Below are 16305 nucleotides of genomic sequence, written 5' to 3' on the forward strand. Positions count from 1 at the left end.
TGTGATTCCATACAAAGTGACTCTTTTCTACATTAATACATTCTATACAGGGGATGCTTAATAAATATTGAATTGAATTTAAGGGGACTGAAAGCTTTGAATACTATATATGAGAAAATGTTTTATGGGACAGTAATTGCTTAAGTAAGCCTTATACTAAGGATTTTTAAATTTTTTAACACAGGAAACTGATTTAATTTGGAGTGAAGATTACAGTAGTAGACATTTTGTTCCAATCAACTTCTGAACTCTGTCACAACTGTCAATGGAAGAGTGTTAACTGATGAGCTTGGATCCTTGCAGAAACAATGTGGAACATAAATTCTCCATTTAAATGCAGTTCTGCCTGGAGGCAGCAAAATGAACTAAATAACTTCTTGAATTCTCTGAATTCTATCATCTTAAGGTCTCCTACCCTACATCATTTAATTGTTTATGTAAGCAAATGAACATATAACAAAGAGGCTGGCTTTTGGAATAGCAAGTAATATTCTTAATCTACTCAGCTTTTCCTATATATGGCTAAGTTAGCTCTGAAGTTTTCAACGAAGGTCAAAACTTAAATATAGTGTTTAGCAACGTTAGCTCTGAGCAATTAAATTAAGTCACTTAACCTGAGTCTCCTTTTCCTCATCTATAAAGTGGAGGTAGTATGATACAGTGGTAAGAGCACAGCATTTAGAGTCAGAGGACCTCAGTTTAAATTTGTCATTGCCACTTACTATGTGCATGACATTGGGCAAGTCACTTCACCTCTCTAGGCCTCAAGTTTTCTCATCTGTCAGATGAAAGGGTTGGAGTATATGACCTCTACGGTTCCTTCCAGATTTAAATCTATGCTCCTGTGATAAAGTATAGGGATGGCTTTAATATAAACCAGTTAGAGTTTGATGACTCAGTTCCACAAAGATTTATTATCTACTACATACAAGGCACCAATGCTTACTGCTCTCAAGGAGGTGACATTCTACTGACAACTTAAGTTGTCAGATGGTTGTTAGTTAAGTATTAAATTCATTAAAAATTATTTTTATAATCCATGTGGCCTGATGAATATCCCTTCCACTTATATTTTCAGCTTTTATATTTTTTTGGCTATAAAACATTAAGAAACAGTATATTAAAAGTTTAATTGGTATATTGTGTGACACCATTTCCAGAGCTTTCTTGACATTCAACTATACATGAAACCTCAAATTATAAGCAAAAAAATATATATTACATTTTGTTAAGATTTACTAGTATTCGTATTTAGCCTTTATACTGCATTTTATACTTGCAAAGTGCTGTAATAATTATTATCCTTCATATATCGATGAAATAGGGCAGTTATTTCACTTTAAAGATAAGGACTCTGAGGCACAAGACATTTAACCTATAAGTAGCCAATCAGTGACAGTAATAGAAACTAAAACCATCAGATTTCTTGGAATTCTAGAGTATTATGTACTACTTAGCTCATTAAACTGTAATGTTTATCACTAGTTTTATAAGGTAACTTTTTACAAATAACATTCACCTGTTTTAAAGCATTGTATGGATATACCATATACAAAATAAATATTGTTCATATAAAGCAGACTACTTTTAACTACAAGAGTTTTAAATAACATGGAATTTAGGTTTTCACAAAAATGGCATTAAAAGTACATTAAGACATTTTGTATGTTGTTAAATGTAATTCCTATTATATCCAACTTTTTGTTTTGTTGTTCAATCTTAATTGAATTTTCGTGCTAATGAGAATAGAACAGGATGGGAAAAGAAATTAGTGAGAATCCTCAAATCTCATTTTAGACATGTTAACATTCCCCCCTTCCCATAAACTTTTAAATCAGATTTGTTGGCAAGTAATCAAAATGGTACACTTACATGTCATTTCTTTTCCTTCTGTGGTGCATCCTCTAAGAAAAAATGCTAAGCAAATTAAGCTTTAAAACAACTACTTTCTTATTCCTTTTTATTTGCTTTTCAGTTCTTTGTTCATATTTTTGTTCAGTTGTAGAGCATTTGTGAAATAGCACATATTCATCTGTTCTTAGGACAGTGGTTTTGCATACTTATCAAGAGAGTGAGGAAGGCACCCCTTAAGTGGATAACTGTGGTAAACTTAGGGAAAGATATGGACAAGAGTTGCACAGGATGGCTTTGTAAGAGTAGGGTTATGATCTACATATTTGAAGAGAATAACCATATTGATGACATTACAGATCCATTTAGGTATGACCCCAAAAACTGAACCATGAACCTAATGGACAGGTGTGCACACACACACACACACACACACACACACACACACACACACACGCACGCACACACAAAGCCACTCTTCTGGGAAACAACTGAGAATTTACCACTTAGCTTTTACATGACATTTCAGTTTGAGGGAGGCAATTTGATTTATATTTACCCCCTAAGAATGATTCCCTTTTAATCTGAGAAGGAAGAATTTGAGATTTATTTATTCTTAGAAGGGAGTTTTATGTCTGTTTATCTGAATTGGTCTATGTTTTTTTGTTGGTTAAGAAGTCAGCTCCAGGAGGCTACAACTAGTTGACGGCCAATCCTGTTTTCAAAATGCTGATTTCAAAATACTGTTTAAAACTACAAACTACTATTATTTTAAAGAGATGCTATAAATTTATGCCCAAAATAAAAGTTATTTATCATCTGCACTGGAAAAATAGTTTCATTTCTCAATACCAACCATTGTTTACTTTGCTCCTTCAGAGGTGTAAATAGAGTAGTCTCATTGAACCCAATAACCCAGAAAGAAACTGGAAAGAAAAAAGGACATCTCTAATCTCCCAAGGAAGTTGTGAACTACAAACACAATTCTGCCTAGACTCGATCTGAGTGGTGCTTTTGTCTAAACCCAGTATGGAAAGAATGGAGCACAAGGTAGACTAGAACAAGAAGATCAGGATGGGGAAAGAGGACAACAATCCAATCAGGCTTTCATAATGTACCCTAGCTTCATATTTTTTGTGTTATGAGTTACAGAACACAAAAGACTTAGCCACATAATTAAAGCACCAAAAAAAAAGCATTCCAAAGTTTTTAAACTTAGTTTTCAATTACCTCCTATTTTGGATTTTCCATGCTATTACTCCTAATTATTACTTTTGTCAAAAGAAAAAAAAATACCAAAATTCTACTTTGTGTTAAGCATTATTATGCCAGAAATAATATTATTAATGTAACACTAAATCCAAGTATTTCTTGCTTAGAGAAAGATGGATGTCCAAATTGGCAGAATTGCTTCAAGTCCTCAGTCGTGTCTCTACCCTAAGACAATATGAGGTGACATTTACAAGAATCTTGAACAAAGAAAAGGCTGCAATATGTTAAAAATACAGTTTCTAGAACAGATTTTTTAACCTGGGAACCATGAACTTGGACAGAAAAGAAAAAGTGTTTCTTTATTTTCATTAACCTCTTACTGATATTTAGCATTCAGTTCAATTATTCTGCTAAAAAGGGTCCTTGACAAAATAAGGTTTGCAATTCCCCATTCCAGAACAAATCACTTAATCTTTCTTCCTTGACCGCTGTCCTCAAGGAAAGGACTTTCTCTCTATGATTAATACCATCATCTTTTCAGAATGGAAAACAGGGCACTGTCCTGAGGTGAGCTACTGTCCCCATCACTTTAGGGGATGAGAAAAGAAACTAAACAAGAAGCAATTTTTGTTCTATTTAGTTATCACCCCTTTTTTCATTTTTCAGAGGCCTTAATTTTTTGTTCTTGACCTTCTATACATTTTACTAAAGGGAGTTCCAAAAGGATTTCAGGCTGTAGAAATATTCATTTCTTAATATTTTCAGTTTAACTAAAAAGGTGGTTTTTAATATGCTACTACATCCCAAATAAGATAATTTACTAAAACCAGAAAACTGAAAAAACCTTAATGATTTGATGTCCAAAAAGTACTTAGCATTTACAACAGTATGAAATAAATAGAACTATTGCTACATATTAACCCTTTATTCTGTTTTGTTGTTTAGTCATTTTAGTCATGGTCTGATTCTTTGTGCTCCCACTTGGAGTTCTCTTGGCAAAGATCCTGGAGTGGTTTACCATTTCCTTCTCCAGCTCATTTTACAGATGAGGAAACTGAGGCAAATAGGGTTAAGTGACTTGCCCAAGGTCATACAGCTAATACAAATCTAAGGCCATATTTGTACTCCAGAAGATGAGTCTTCCTGACTCCATGCCTGGCACCCTATCCACAGTACAACCTAGCTGCCCCAGAACCTTTTATAGTAAGTTAAATTAGACCTTTTTCAACTGTTTTCAATTAATTAATAGAAAAATAGTGTTCAGGACATTAACTACATCAGTTTGAAAAACCTTCAAGTAAAATTATGAACAAAAGGAAATTTATCTTTACTAAGCAAGACTGTATTATAGAAAATGTTAGACTTAGTGCCAAGTCACCTTGACTATTGCTGGCAGTACCATTTAAATGCTGTGTGACCTTGAGCAAAAACACTACCTCTCCAAGCTTCAGTTACTTATCTGCAAAATTAGAGTATCATGCCATAGATAAGGAGGTTCTAAGATTCCTTCCAGACTAAGTATTATAGCTGATGAGTTAAAACTTAAGTTTTTAGCACAAAATAACCATTTTCAATTCCTAAATTTAAGATTAAGTATCCTATGCAATCCATACCTTTGAAGTATTCCTTCTTCTAAAAGGTAGCTCAGATTGCAGCAAAGCAAGGATGACAGTTATCTCCATCATTATTAGCTATGGTGTTAGAAATTTCTGATAGCTGTAGCAAAAAGATAAGAAAAAGAAAGTGAGGGAATAAGCATAGACAAAGGAAGACAATATTATCTCCTCAGAGGATATGACAGACCTCTAGAACATAAAAATTTAATTGAAAAAATAGCTTTTGTAAAGTAATAATACAAAATAAATTTCTCCGAAGCACAAGCATTTCTTTGTTACTAACGACCTAGGAGGATGAAAGAAATTCCATTTAAAACAACAAAGTACACTATCTGGGAGTTAACCCACCAACATACACACAGGAGATATAAATACCACTACAAAACAATGTTCACAGCAATAAACAGACCTAAATGCCTAGAAAAAATTCAATATTTGCTATTGCGTATGATATAAAATACTGGGCTAACTTTTTTTCTTAAAACTTCATCAAGTCAACAAGCATTTATTCAGCACCAGCTCTGTGTCAGGCACTGTACTAAGGGCTAAGGATATAAGAGAAAGGCAAAAAAAGAAACCTGGCATTCAAGGAGCTCACAGATTAATGGGGGGGGACAATAAGCAAACAACAAATGTATAAACAAGCTATAGGAAAAATTGGAAATAAGCAATGGAGGGAAAGCAGTAGCATTGAGGAGGATCAGGAAAGGATTCCTGCAGAAGGTAAGATTTTAGTTGGGACCTGAAGGAAATCAGGGAAGCTAGGCCATAGAAATAAGAAAGGAAAGAATTCCAGGCATGGGTATAGCCATTGAAAATGAATGGAGTAGGGTGATGGGAGTATCTTTGCTAGGAAGAGCAAGAAGGCCAAAGTAGTGAAATCATTAAGTCTGTAGAAGTGAGTATAAGAAGATAACTGGAAAAGTATAAGATTATGAAAGGCTTTAAAAACTAAACAAAGGATTTTATATTTGATCCCAGACATCATCCCAGGGCCAAAAGAGTTTACTGAATTGTTGGGGGATGGGAGGGAGAGGAAAGGTGCACACTCATTGTATACAGTCAGATCACCATTTCAGAAAGATCACTGGTAGCTGAGTGTAGGATGGATGGGGGTAGGAAGAAACTTGAGGCAGGAAGACCAATCAGTAGACTACTGCAATAGTCTAGGTGTGAGGTGATAAGAGCCTACACCAGGGAGCTGGCAGCATCAGAGAAGGGAGTATATATAAGAGATGTTTCAAAGGTAGAATTAATAGAACTTGGCAACATATTCCAGGGGCTACAAACATAAAGAACCAGCATTGCAAAACTCTGAACTGCCAGTGCAAAAAGCAGGCTCTGAACTACCAGGGCTGGGCCAGAGAATTAAGGAATAGAGGGAGCAGGACAAGTCACTAGGACACAACACCCTGCATGTGAGGAGTTGTACAGCACTCTACTAAGCCTGAGGAAAAGAGCATCTAACTGGGGCATTTCTGACCATTCAAAAGTCAGCTGGGGCAGAGATCTAGGGGAGTGAATCATGAATTGCCCAGTGTGGTAGAAAGCTGAGATGTTTGGAGATCCAGCCTCTAAAGAAATCATAATCAGAGAGTTAGGAATTAAATGATAAGAAAAATAATGGGGGGGGGGGCTGGAGGAATGAAAGTACCAAAAGTACCAAAGATTTCAGGGAGAAGAAATCTCAAAAACCTTGAACATAAGCCAATAAGTCAACAGGAAAAACAGTAGCAGAAGGAAATATAGCTTCCTGATCTAGTAAATGAATTCAGGTATCTACGAATAAATACTGCAAAACGAAGGAAAATGATCCAACACTTGATGAAATGGAAGATCCTGTGGAATGTGAGGAGATATGAGTGGTTTAAAACAAATGAGATTTATGAGAGAGACTTTACGTCCTGCACAGAAAAAATAATGAATAGAATAGAAAAACTTGAATCTATAAAACTTTGAAACTGAAGGGGGAAAAAAGCCTCACCAAAGAAAACAAAAGAGAGAACAATAGATTGGGAATGTAGATACACAGAAGTAAAGGACAATCTAGAAGATGAAAAGCATAGGTCTCCCAGAAGAACAGGACAGGACAAAAAACTTTACACCACAATGAAAGAAATCATAGAAGAGAATTGCCCAGAACTTCTAATGAAATCCCAACTGAAGGAATTCACAGAATGCCTCAAGAAAAAAACTCATTCCAGACTGCAAACTGTTAAATTTAACAATTCAATTCAGAAACAAGAAAAGAGCTCGGATTCTTATAATCTAACCACTGCTCAGATTCCTAAAATCTAGACACTGCTTAGATTCTTATAAACTAGCTAATAGCTCACTAATGTTCAGGCTCCTTAAGAGTCTGCCTAATTTCTAATAAACCAGGAAAAACTGCCTAATACTAAGCTCCTCACCAGCCATGAGTGGAAGATTTGTGTCTTGCAGATTATAGGCCATTCACCTAAAGTTGGTAGCAAACAGTGGGTACCAGCCAATGTCCCCCCATCGTCCCTTGGATGCAGCTTGTGCTTGGTTCCAGTCAACCTCCTATTGGGACCCGCTGAAGGTAAGAACAGCTCTACACCCCTTGCCAGCAAGGAAGAAGTTTCAGAAGCCAAGACCTTTGCCCCTTACCTGAAAAGAATTTGGGTCCCATTTGTTTGAGGGGGGAATGATGAGGATGGGATCTGGACCCCAAAAGGGAAAAACCCAGGACTTTCCCACTTGGCCAAATCTCTGGCATTCACCTGAAGCTATAATCCCATCACCTGGCCTTTCTTTGTGGCTACACCCAATCCCCCAATTCTCCAGTTACCCTTAACCTAGCCTAGACCTCCCTATGTCCCCAGGCCACTTCTCACCCTTAATCCTATCTAGGCTCCATTCTCCCTTGGCCACCCCTGGAGTTCTATTACTTCATAGACTACTTGGCCACTCCTAGATCCCTCCCATAGCCTTTCTGTATATAAGGTCCATAGTGTCTCCATTAAGATGCTCTGATTCTTATAATCTCAGATTTTTACAATCTAGCCAATAGCTCACAGATGCTCAGATTCCTTAAGAATCTGGTTAATATGGCAGATCTTTAATAAACCTCACTTTTGGCTAAAAAAAAAAAGAAAAAGGAGGAGGGAGTAGAATAATGTGTTCTGAAGGGCATTGCAGCTTGGGATGCAGCTCAGGGTGACCTATCCTATAAATCTGAACTTAACCATACAGGACAAAAGATGGGCATCCAATAATAAAGAAGAGATTGAAACATTTTTCAGAAAGAAAACCAAAAGTGAAGAAATTATTTACTTCTTGAACACCCTAAACAACAGAACTGCAAGAGAATAAATGTAGACAGCTGTACATTAAAAAAGACTTGGAAGGGGAGCAGAGAGAGAGGAGTAAGTAAGGCACCAGAGTCCAAGCAAGAGCTAGCAATCAGGGGAAGGTGACTACTGTGGTCTCAGAAAGAGAAGAGCCTACAGTGGAGTGGGCAAGGAGGGAGAAAAGACTGGTGGGGGGCGGGAGAGAGAGAAGGGTAAAGTGAGGAAGTCTTACTTTGGAGGTGGGAAGGGGTTCTGCTGATGAATGTTCTCATGGGTAAGGGGAGACAAAGACCTTATCATGGATGAGATCTAGAAGATTTGATGCCTAAAAAGTCTACTTGTCCTGGTTGGTGAGGTGAAACCCCTAGAGGCAACTGGCACTTGGAGGAGTACAGTGGGAAAGCATGGACACAGGGAGGAGATTTCCAGACAAATGTGGGGGAGGAGGGAAAGAAAGGTCAGCAAGAGAAGGTATAGATCAATAAGGAAAGGAGGGTACCATGTGTCAATGTCCTGTCTCTGACATCTGCACTAACTGACATTGTTCAGAGAGTGAGACATAATGGAAAAAGGGGATCCATGAGGTAAGTAATCCCTTCAAGTCAGTGGAAGCATCTAAATTGGCTAGCCTAGAAAAGGTACCTTGATTGTATAAAGAATATGGAGAAAACAGAGAGACTAGATAATTATAAGTCATAAATCAGATAATGAAGGTCTAGAGTAAACAGAAAGAGAAGATGGATAATGGAGCGAGTGAGAAAAATCCTTTTTGGAAAGGGGTACACAAGAATGAAATTAAGAAACTAATGAATAGGGTTACCTGAAGGGGGAGAGAAGAAGGGGGAATCTACATGACTAGAGCAGAAAAAGAGGAAAAATGGAGAAGATGTATGTAATAAGATAAAAGCAAGAGGGAGCAACAAATAAACAAAACCCTAAAATGAAAAGGGTAACAAACAAGAAGAATGGATCAGATGCAAGGGAAGAGATCCAGTGGAAACAGGACCACCTTAAAAAAAAATAAAAAGGTAAAATAAATGAAGGAACATGATACTGTGTTTACTACAAAAGAGAAGAAAATCCATAAATTTTTTAAAAACTTAAGAGACAGAGGAAAATATAAACTCAACTCATAACTTTGGATGTTAATGGAATAAATAATGCAATAAAATGAAAAAGAGTGACAGACTGGCTAAGAACAAAACCCTACAACCTGTTGCATATGCATTAAAAAAAAAAAGATATCCACAAAATAAAACTGAGTGGATGGAAAAAAATTTACTATGCATGAAGTGAATCCAGAAAATCAGGAGTTGCCATCATGCTATCAAAGCAAAAACAAACATTCAAAAATAAAACAGGACAAACAAGGAAACTATATTAGGCTAAAAGGGATCATAGACAAGAAACAAAGCAATCATCAGTAATAAATTTATATGCTCCAAATGCCTTAGCATCCAAATTCATAAAGGAAACATCTCAGCTTCAAGAAGACATAGATAGTAACATAACAGTGACAGGAAACTTCTATATCTCTCTCTTGGTTTTGGAGGTCTAACAGAATGATAAACAAAAAGGGAAATATGGAGCTGAAAAAATTGCTGGGGAAACTAGAGTTAAAAGACTTATGGCATCTTCTGAATGTGACAGCAAAAGGATATACACATTTGTCTGCATCACATGGAACTTTTATAAAAACTGACCATACATTAAGGCACAGAGATATTGCAAATCAATGTAAGAAGGCAGAAATAGTCAGTACATCCTTTACAAATCATAAATGCAATAAAAGCAGAAATTGGTTCAGGTACCACAAATAAATATACAAACCCAAATGGAGCTATTACAGTAAAATCTTAAATAATGAGTGGGTCAAAGAAAAAAAATCCTCAATTAATAACTATGTAAAAATATTAATGAAGTGAATGCATTTTAAAAATTAGAAAGTAAACTTAAATAAACACAAAAAGAGGAGATATTAAAAATTAGGGGGGAAATAGGCAAATTGGAAACAAAAAAACTCATAGAAATGATAAGAAAATTGGTTCTTCGAAAAGACTAATAAAGTTGATTAACCCTTAGCTACTCTGATTAAAAAGAAGAGGACAGAAAACCAAATCAACGAAATAGCAAATAAGCAAGGTGAAATCACAGCAAAAACAGAAGAAGTAAAATGAATAACCAATGCATATTATGCATAGTTATATGCTAACAAAATTGACACCACAAAAGAAATAAGAGGAATACCTTCAAAAATATAAAATACTCAAACTGTCAGAAGACCAGCTAGAGATCTTAAATAACCAGATCTCAGAAAAGGAAATAGATAGAGCTATAAAGGAACTACCAGAGGAAAAAATTCCTGGAACTGATGTATTCACAGGAGAATCCTATCAAGCTTTTAAGGAACAGTAGTGCTGATACCTCACAAATTGCTCAAAAATTGAGAAAATACACTACCAGAATCCTTTTATCAAACAATCCTATTTAGTCCTAATCTAAACCAGAGAAAGGTAAAACATGAAAAGAAAACTGTAGGTCAATATCATTAATGAACACTGATTCAAAAATTTAAACAAATTCTATCAAATAGATTTCAGCAACATATTCAGGAAATCACATGTTCTGATCAAGGGAGATTTATACCAGGGATGCAAAGATGGTTCAACATAATTGAAAACAATCAACATAATTAATCATATTAAAAACCAAAACATTCCAAACCACATGATCATCTCAATAGATCATGCAGAAAAAGTCTTTGACAAAGAATGCTAAAAACCCTACCAAGTCTAGGCATAGAGGGACCTTTTTTAATATCATAAAAAGCATCTATTTAAAACCCAAAGCAGGCATCATATGCAATGGGGATACACTAGAACCTTTTCTAATAAATATAGGCATGAAATAAGGAGGTCTACTTTCCCCACTATTATTTGATATAGTTCTGGAAATGCTAGCAATAGCAATGAGATAAAAGAAGAGAATTAAAAGCACAATGGTAGGTAAAGAGGAAATAAAACTATCCCTGTTTGCTGATGGTATGATGATTTATTTGGAAAACCCCAGGGAATCAGCAAATATACTAACTGAAACAATTAACAGGTTCAGCAAAGTTGCAGGCTACAAAATAAATCCTTAAAAATTATCAACATTTCTATATGATAACAAAATACAAGAATCAATTAAAGAAGGGAAGATCCCATTCCAGAAAACTACAAAATGAACAAAATGTCTGAAGATCAACCTCCCAAAGCACACAAAAGACTTGTATAGATTCAATTATAAGGCACACTTTAAAGAAATAAAGAACAACCTAAATAGCTGGAGAAATATTCAGTGTTCATGGCTGGGCTATGACAATATAATAAAACTTACAATATTGCCAAAATCAATGTACACTTTTAATGCTACATCAATCAGATTACCAAGGGAATACCTTACAGAGTTTGATAAAATTTCAAAATTCATTTGGAAAAACAAATGATCTAGGATACCGAAGGAAGTGATGAAAAGAAGGATAAAATAGGAATAGCACTTCCATACCTAGACTATATTATAAAGCAGTGGTCATCCAAACCATGTGATACTAGACAAAGAAAAGAGACATTGATCAAAAGAACAGACTAGACAAGCAAGATTCAGAAACAACAGAACTCAATCACCCAATGTTTGAATAACTGGAAAACATAAGTCACCCAAGAAAAAAACTCCTTATTCGATAAAAACTGCTGGGAAAACTGGAAAGCAGTCAGGCAGAAATTATTAGACCAACACCGTACACCACATACCACAATACATTCTAAATGAGTATGTGACTTTAATATTAAAAATTATACTATTAAAAAGTTGGAAGAAAAACATCTTATATGTTTCACAGCTATGAGTAAGAGATATATTCTACCAAGCTAGAGATAGAAGGAAAAAAGATAAAATAGATAATTTTGATTACTTGAAAAGGAAAAGCTTCTGCACAGGCAACATTAATGCATCTAGGATATGAAGGGAAGTGATCAAATGGGAAAAAATTTTGTGTAAAATTTATCTGATAAGGGTTTGGTATCCAAGATACACAAATAATTAATAAATATGTACAAGACTAATAGTCATTCTCCAACAAATAAATGGTGAAAAAATAAGAACAAACAGTTCTCAAAAAAAGAATGGCAAATACTCACAACCACATAAAAAAAATTCCAAATCACTAATAATAAGAGACATACAAATCAAAACAAGCCTGAGGATGTACCTTACAATCTGCAAATTGGCGAAAAATGATAATAAATGGCGACCATAACTGTTGGAGAGGGGTGAAGATATGCACACTAATGCATCATTAGTGGAGCTGTGAAATGGTGTAACCATTTTGGAAAGCTATTTGGAATTATGCAAATAAAGTGTGTTGAGGGCCAGAACTGGAAATATGGGATAAGGAATTTAGGTTAGAGCTTGTCTCTTTTCCTTTTCCTACCCATAAGGTCTTAATTATTCAGATCCTCTGGCTCACCAACTTTCTAGTGCCTAAAAGTTTAGAACACCCTGACCCTTAGACTTTGATGGTAAGCAGGTGTGAACAATTAAGGATGTACATAAGGGCTGGGGTCAGTCACATAAGAATGGTGAGGACACCTCAGAGATGATTGTTAGCTTTCACTATATAATCTGGACCCTCACATAACCAATTGGCTCAGTCTTTCCGACCCACCTGGCCCATATGTCTCATTTTACACCCCTCCGTTTGATGCAATACTTAGTCGCCAGCGACAAAAATGACTAAAGTTTCCAAACACTTCGAACCAGAGACTCCATTATTAGGCTTAAACCCCAAGGAAACAATAATCTTTAAATGTCTCTATCTACTTCAAAACATTTATAGCAGCAGGTTTTTTTTGAGAGCTAAGAACTGGACACAGATGCTTATCAGTTGAGGAATGTCTAAGTAAATTGTGATACATGAATGTAATGCAATAATACTGCGCTGTAAGAAATGATGTGTGTGATAAATACAAAGAAGCATGGAAAAATCTGTGTGAACTGAAGCAGGGTGAAGTGAGCAAAGCCAAGAAAACAATATACATAGTAACTACAACAATGTACATGAAAAGAAAGACACACCCCCAAAAAACCAAAAGTAAATGCAACAAAATTACAAAGGTCAAGTGGGCCTCAAATGAAGTGACATGAAAAGATATTCCCCTACCTATCTTTCTGTGGAACTGGGAGATCCATAGGTGTTGCACATTGCACATGTTTTTAGACTTTTCTACGGTAATTTTAAGAAACAGAAAATATCAATAAAAACTTATTTTTTAAAAAGAAGTAGATGCATTCAAGATACATGCAGAATAGATGAAAGGTAATGCTAGAGGGAATGGCTCTAGCAGCTTGGGGGGGACTAGGAAAAGCCTCTTATAGAATGTGGCATTTGAGCAGAATTCTTGAAGGAAGCCTGAGATTCTAAGAGGGATGGAGGGATCATTCAGGGAGATTTCAGAAGTGAAAATTTCAGAAAGAATATCATTCAGGCTTCAGGACAGCAGTACAAAAAAGGCATGAAAATGGAAGATAGTGTGCTTTGTTCCAAGGATCTATGTAGGTGGATTATAAAGTATGTGGAAAGGAATAAAGTATAAGGATACTGGAAAGGTATGAAAGGCCTTCAAATGAGAGAAATTTTTCTATTTGATCTGGAACTAACAGGGAGACTCTAGAGTTTATTTAGTGAGGTGAGGAGAGGTACGACATGGTCAAACCTATGCTTTTTAAAAAATTTTTATTAATTTATTTTGATTTATCAGTAATCACTTCCATATGCTTTTGAGTCTAAAATTTTTCTCCCCCTTCCTCCCCATTACCCTCCCCAAGATGGCACACAATCTGATATAGGCTACACATTTATATTCCTATTAAACATATTTTCACATTAGTGGTATTGTAAGTAAAAATTAAAACCAACAGGAGGAACCATCAGAAAGAGGAAACAAAATTCAACAGAAGAGGGAAAAAAATAGCAATTCAACTTCCATAGTTCTTTCTTTGGATGAGGATAGCATTTTCCATCACGAGGCCTCTGGAGATGTTTTAGATCCTTGTATTGCTGGGAAGGGTTAAGTTTATCAATATTAGTCATCACATAAGGTGGCTGTTATTGTGTACAACGTTCTCTTGGTTCTGCTCATTTCACTCAGCATCAGACCATACAAGTCTTTCCAGGTTTTTCTGAAGTCAGACTGTTCATCATTTCTTATAGCACAATTACATTCATATACCACAACTTGCTCAGCCATTCCCCAATTGATGGGCATCCTCTCAATTTCCAATTTTTTGCCACCACAAAAAGAGCTGCTATGAATATTTTTGTACATTCAAACCTATGCTTTAGGAAAATCACTTTGGTAGCTGAGTGGAGGATGAATTGGAATAGGGAGAAACTTGAGGCAAGGAAACCAATTAGAAGATTACTCCAACAGTAACAGGTGAGAGATGACAAGGAGGCCTGAATCAGAATAGTAGCTATGGAAACAGGGAGAACAGAATGTATAAAAGAGATGTAGTGAATGTAGAAACTGTTACATTAGGTAACTGATTTGATATATATAAATTGAGTAAAATGACACTGAAGCTGTGAACCTGAATGTCTGGAGGAATGGTAGTGACAATTATAATAATTGGGAAACTTAGAGGGAGAGGGAGAGGGAAATAAATAGGGAAATAATGAAAAAGTACAAGGGTGGGAATTGACATTAGCAAAACTACTTAACATGGAATAAATAAGTAGATCTGTGAAATAGATTAGATAAGCATAACAAATGTACACAAGCAGACTAGTATTTGTTAACCCAAGAACACAAACTACTATCTAAGAGAAACTGTGAAAGAAATTGCCAGGAAAACTAAAAGCAGATGGGTATTTTCAGGATTATGCCTCTAGAACTGGAAGGAACCTCAAAGGTTCTACCCTCTCATTTTACAGATGAGGAAACTGAGGCCCAGGGAGGTGAAATGACTTGCCCAAGGTCACGGTGGTAGTAAATGTATTGGGGTGGAATTCAAATTCATGTCCTCAGATTTAATAGCCAATAATCTTTTCACTAAGGTGAAAAAAATTTTTATTATAGCATCTTGTACCATCTACTACAGCAAATTTCAAACAAATAAATGATTTAAATGTAAAAGTCATACCATAAAAAAATTTATATAGGAATAGAAAGCAATATGTCACAGCTATTGAAATGAGATTGAAGGGGCAGATGAAAGATTGTGAGATGACAGGAAGCAACGCAGTGAGCTCCTCTCCATGAACTCCTCCTCACAGATGTAGAAATACCCCAAGGAAGCAGGAACAAGAGCAGTTCAGACCTTCCCTCCAGAAGCACTGCATAGCCTAGCCCTAACATCAAGTCTGAAGTCAAGAAGTAGGAAGAATGGGCAAACTAAAAAAAAATCCCACCTAATGGTGGCAGGTATGCTCAAGACACAAATGCAAAAGAGAATGACTCCAAAACATCTCTAAGTATTTCCTCAGTGTGAAACATAACTTAGGCACAAACTCAACTAGAATTCCTGGAAAAGATGAAGCAAGAGTTAAAAAATATTTTTGTAAATTAAATGAGAGCACTTGTGTGTGTGGGGGGGGAAATGGAAAAGAAATGAGCCATGGAAGAATTAACAGCCTGGCGGAAGAAATACAAAACCTTGCCCAAGCAACAAACTGTCTCAAAATTAGATTGGACCAGATAGAAGCCAATGACTTCATAAGACTACAAGAAATATTAAAACAAAGACAACACAGGCTGAAAAAGTAGAAGACAATGTAAGGCACCTCAAAGCAAAAACTGGCCTGAGAAACAGATAAAGTTAAAAATATTTAAGAATCCCTGGACTATCTGAATACCATTGAGTGAGACAATGTAAACAGTGTGAGATCTCTCAGATGGACTGAGTGTAACAGTTTCTTAGACTATTACAAGCTCAAGGTTGGTTACTCTAGCCTGAATAGGCCCAAGTTTCAAGTTCCTAGAAAACACATGATCTGTACTGTTACATTAGTACTAGGTAATGGCTAATGCTAAATAAGGATAAAATAGCTAGGACTGATAGTATTATAATGAGATTCCTTGTTTCTGGGGTAGATTTTCGCATTTTAGATTGTAAGGCTGAAATTCCTGTCCAATGGAAATTTACAGCCAGTGGTGGGTAGGTGTGTCTGCGTTAGGACTATATAACCTTTGTTCTGACCTTTGTGTCTCCCCTCACTTCACTCGGACTGCTGGAGGAAGCAGACATCCGTTTCTCGCGAGAACTGTAATAAA

General features: G+C 35.9%; 1 protein-coding gene across 4 annotated transcripts in view; it reads left to right on the top strand.

Annotated features, from left to right (window-relative positions):
* ZBTB8A (zinc finger and BTB domain containing 8A) overlaps nt 1-2671 on the top strand; it is a 39857-nt gene extending 37186 nt beyond the window's left edge. For all 4 annotated transcript variants that reach the window (XR_002323858.2, XM_078145484.1, XM_020983506.2 and 1 more), the window contains one exon: nt 185-2671. Coding sequence is in view for 3 of the 4 variants with exons in the window: in XM_078145484.1 (XP_078001610.1) it covers nt 185-197 (13 nt within the window). In the remaining variant the exon portion in view is untranslated. The remainder of the gene's footprint in view (nt 1-184) is intronic.
* Nucleotides 2672-16305: the final 13634 nt, after the last annotated feature.

The sequence above is a fragment of the Phascolarctos cinereus genome, unplaced genomic scaffold (assembly GCF_003287225.1).
Source record: "Phascolarctos cinereus isolate Bilbo 61053 unplaced genomic scaffold, phaCin_HiC Scaffold_726;HRSCAF=1367, whole genome shotgun sequence".
Classification (NCBI taxonomy): Eukaryota; Metazoa; Chordata; class Mammalia; order Diprotodontia; family Phascolarctidae; genus Phascolarctos; species Phascolarctos cinereus.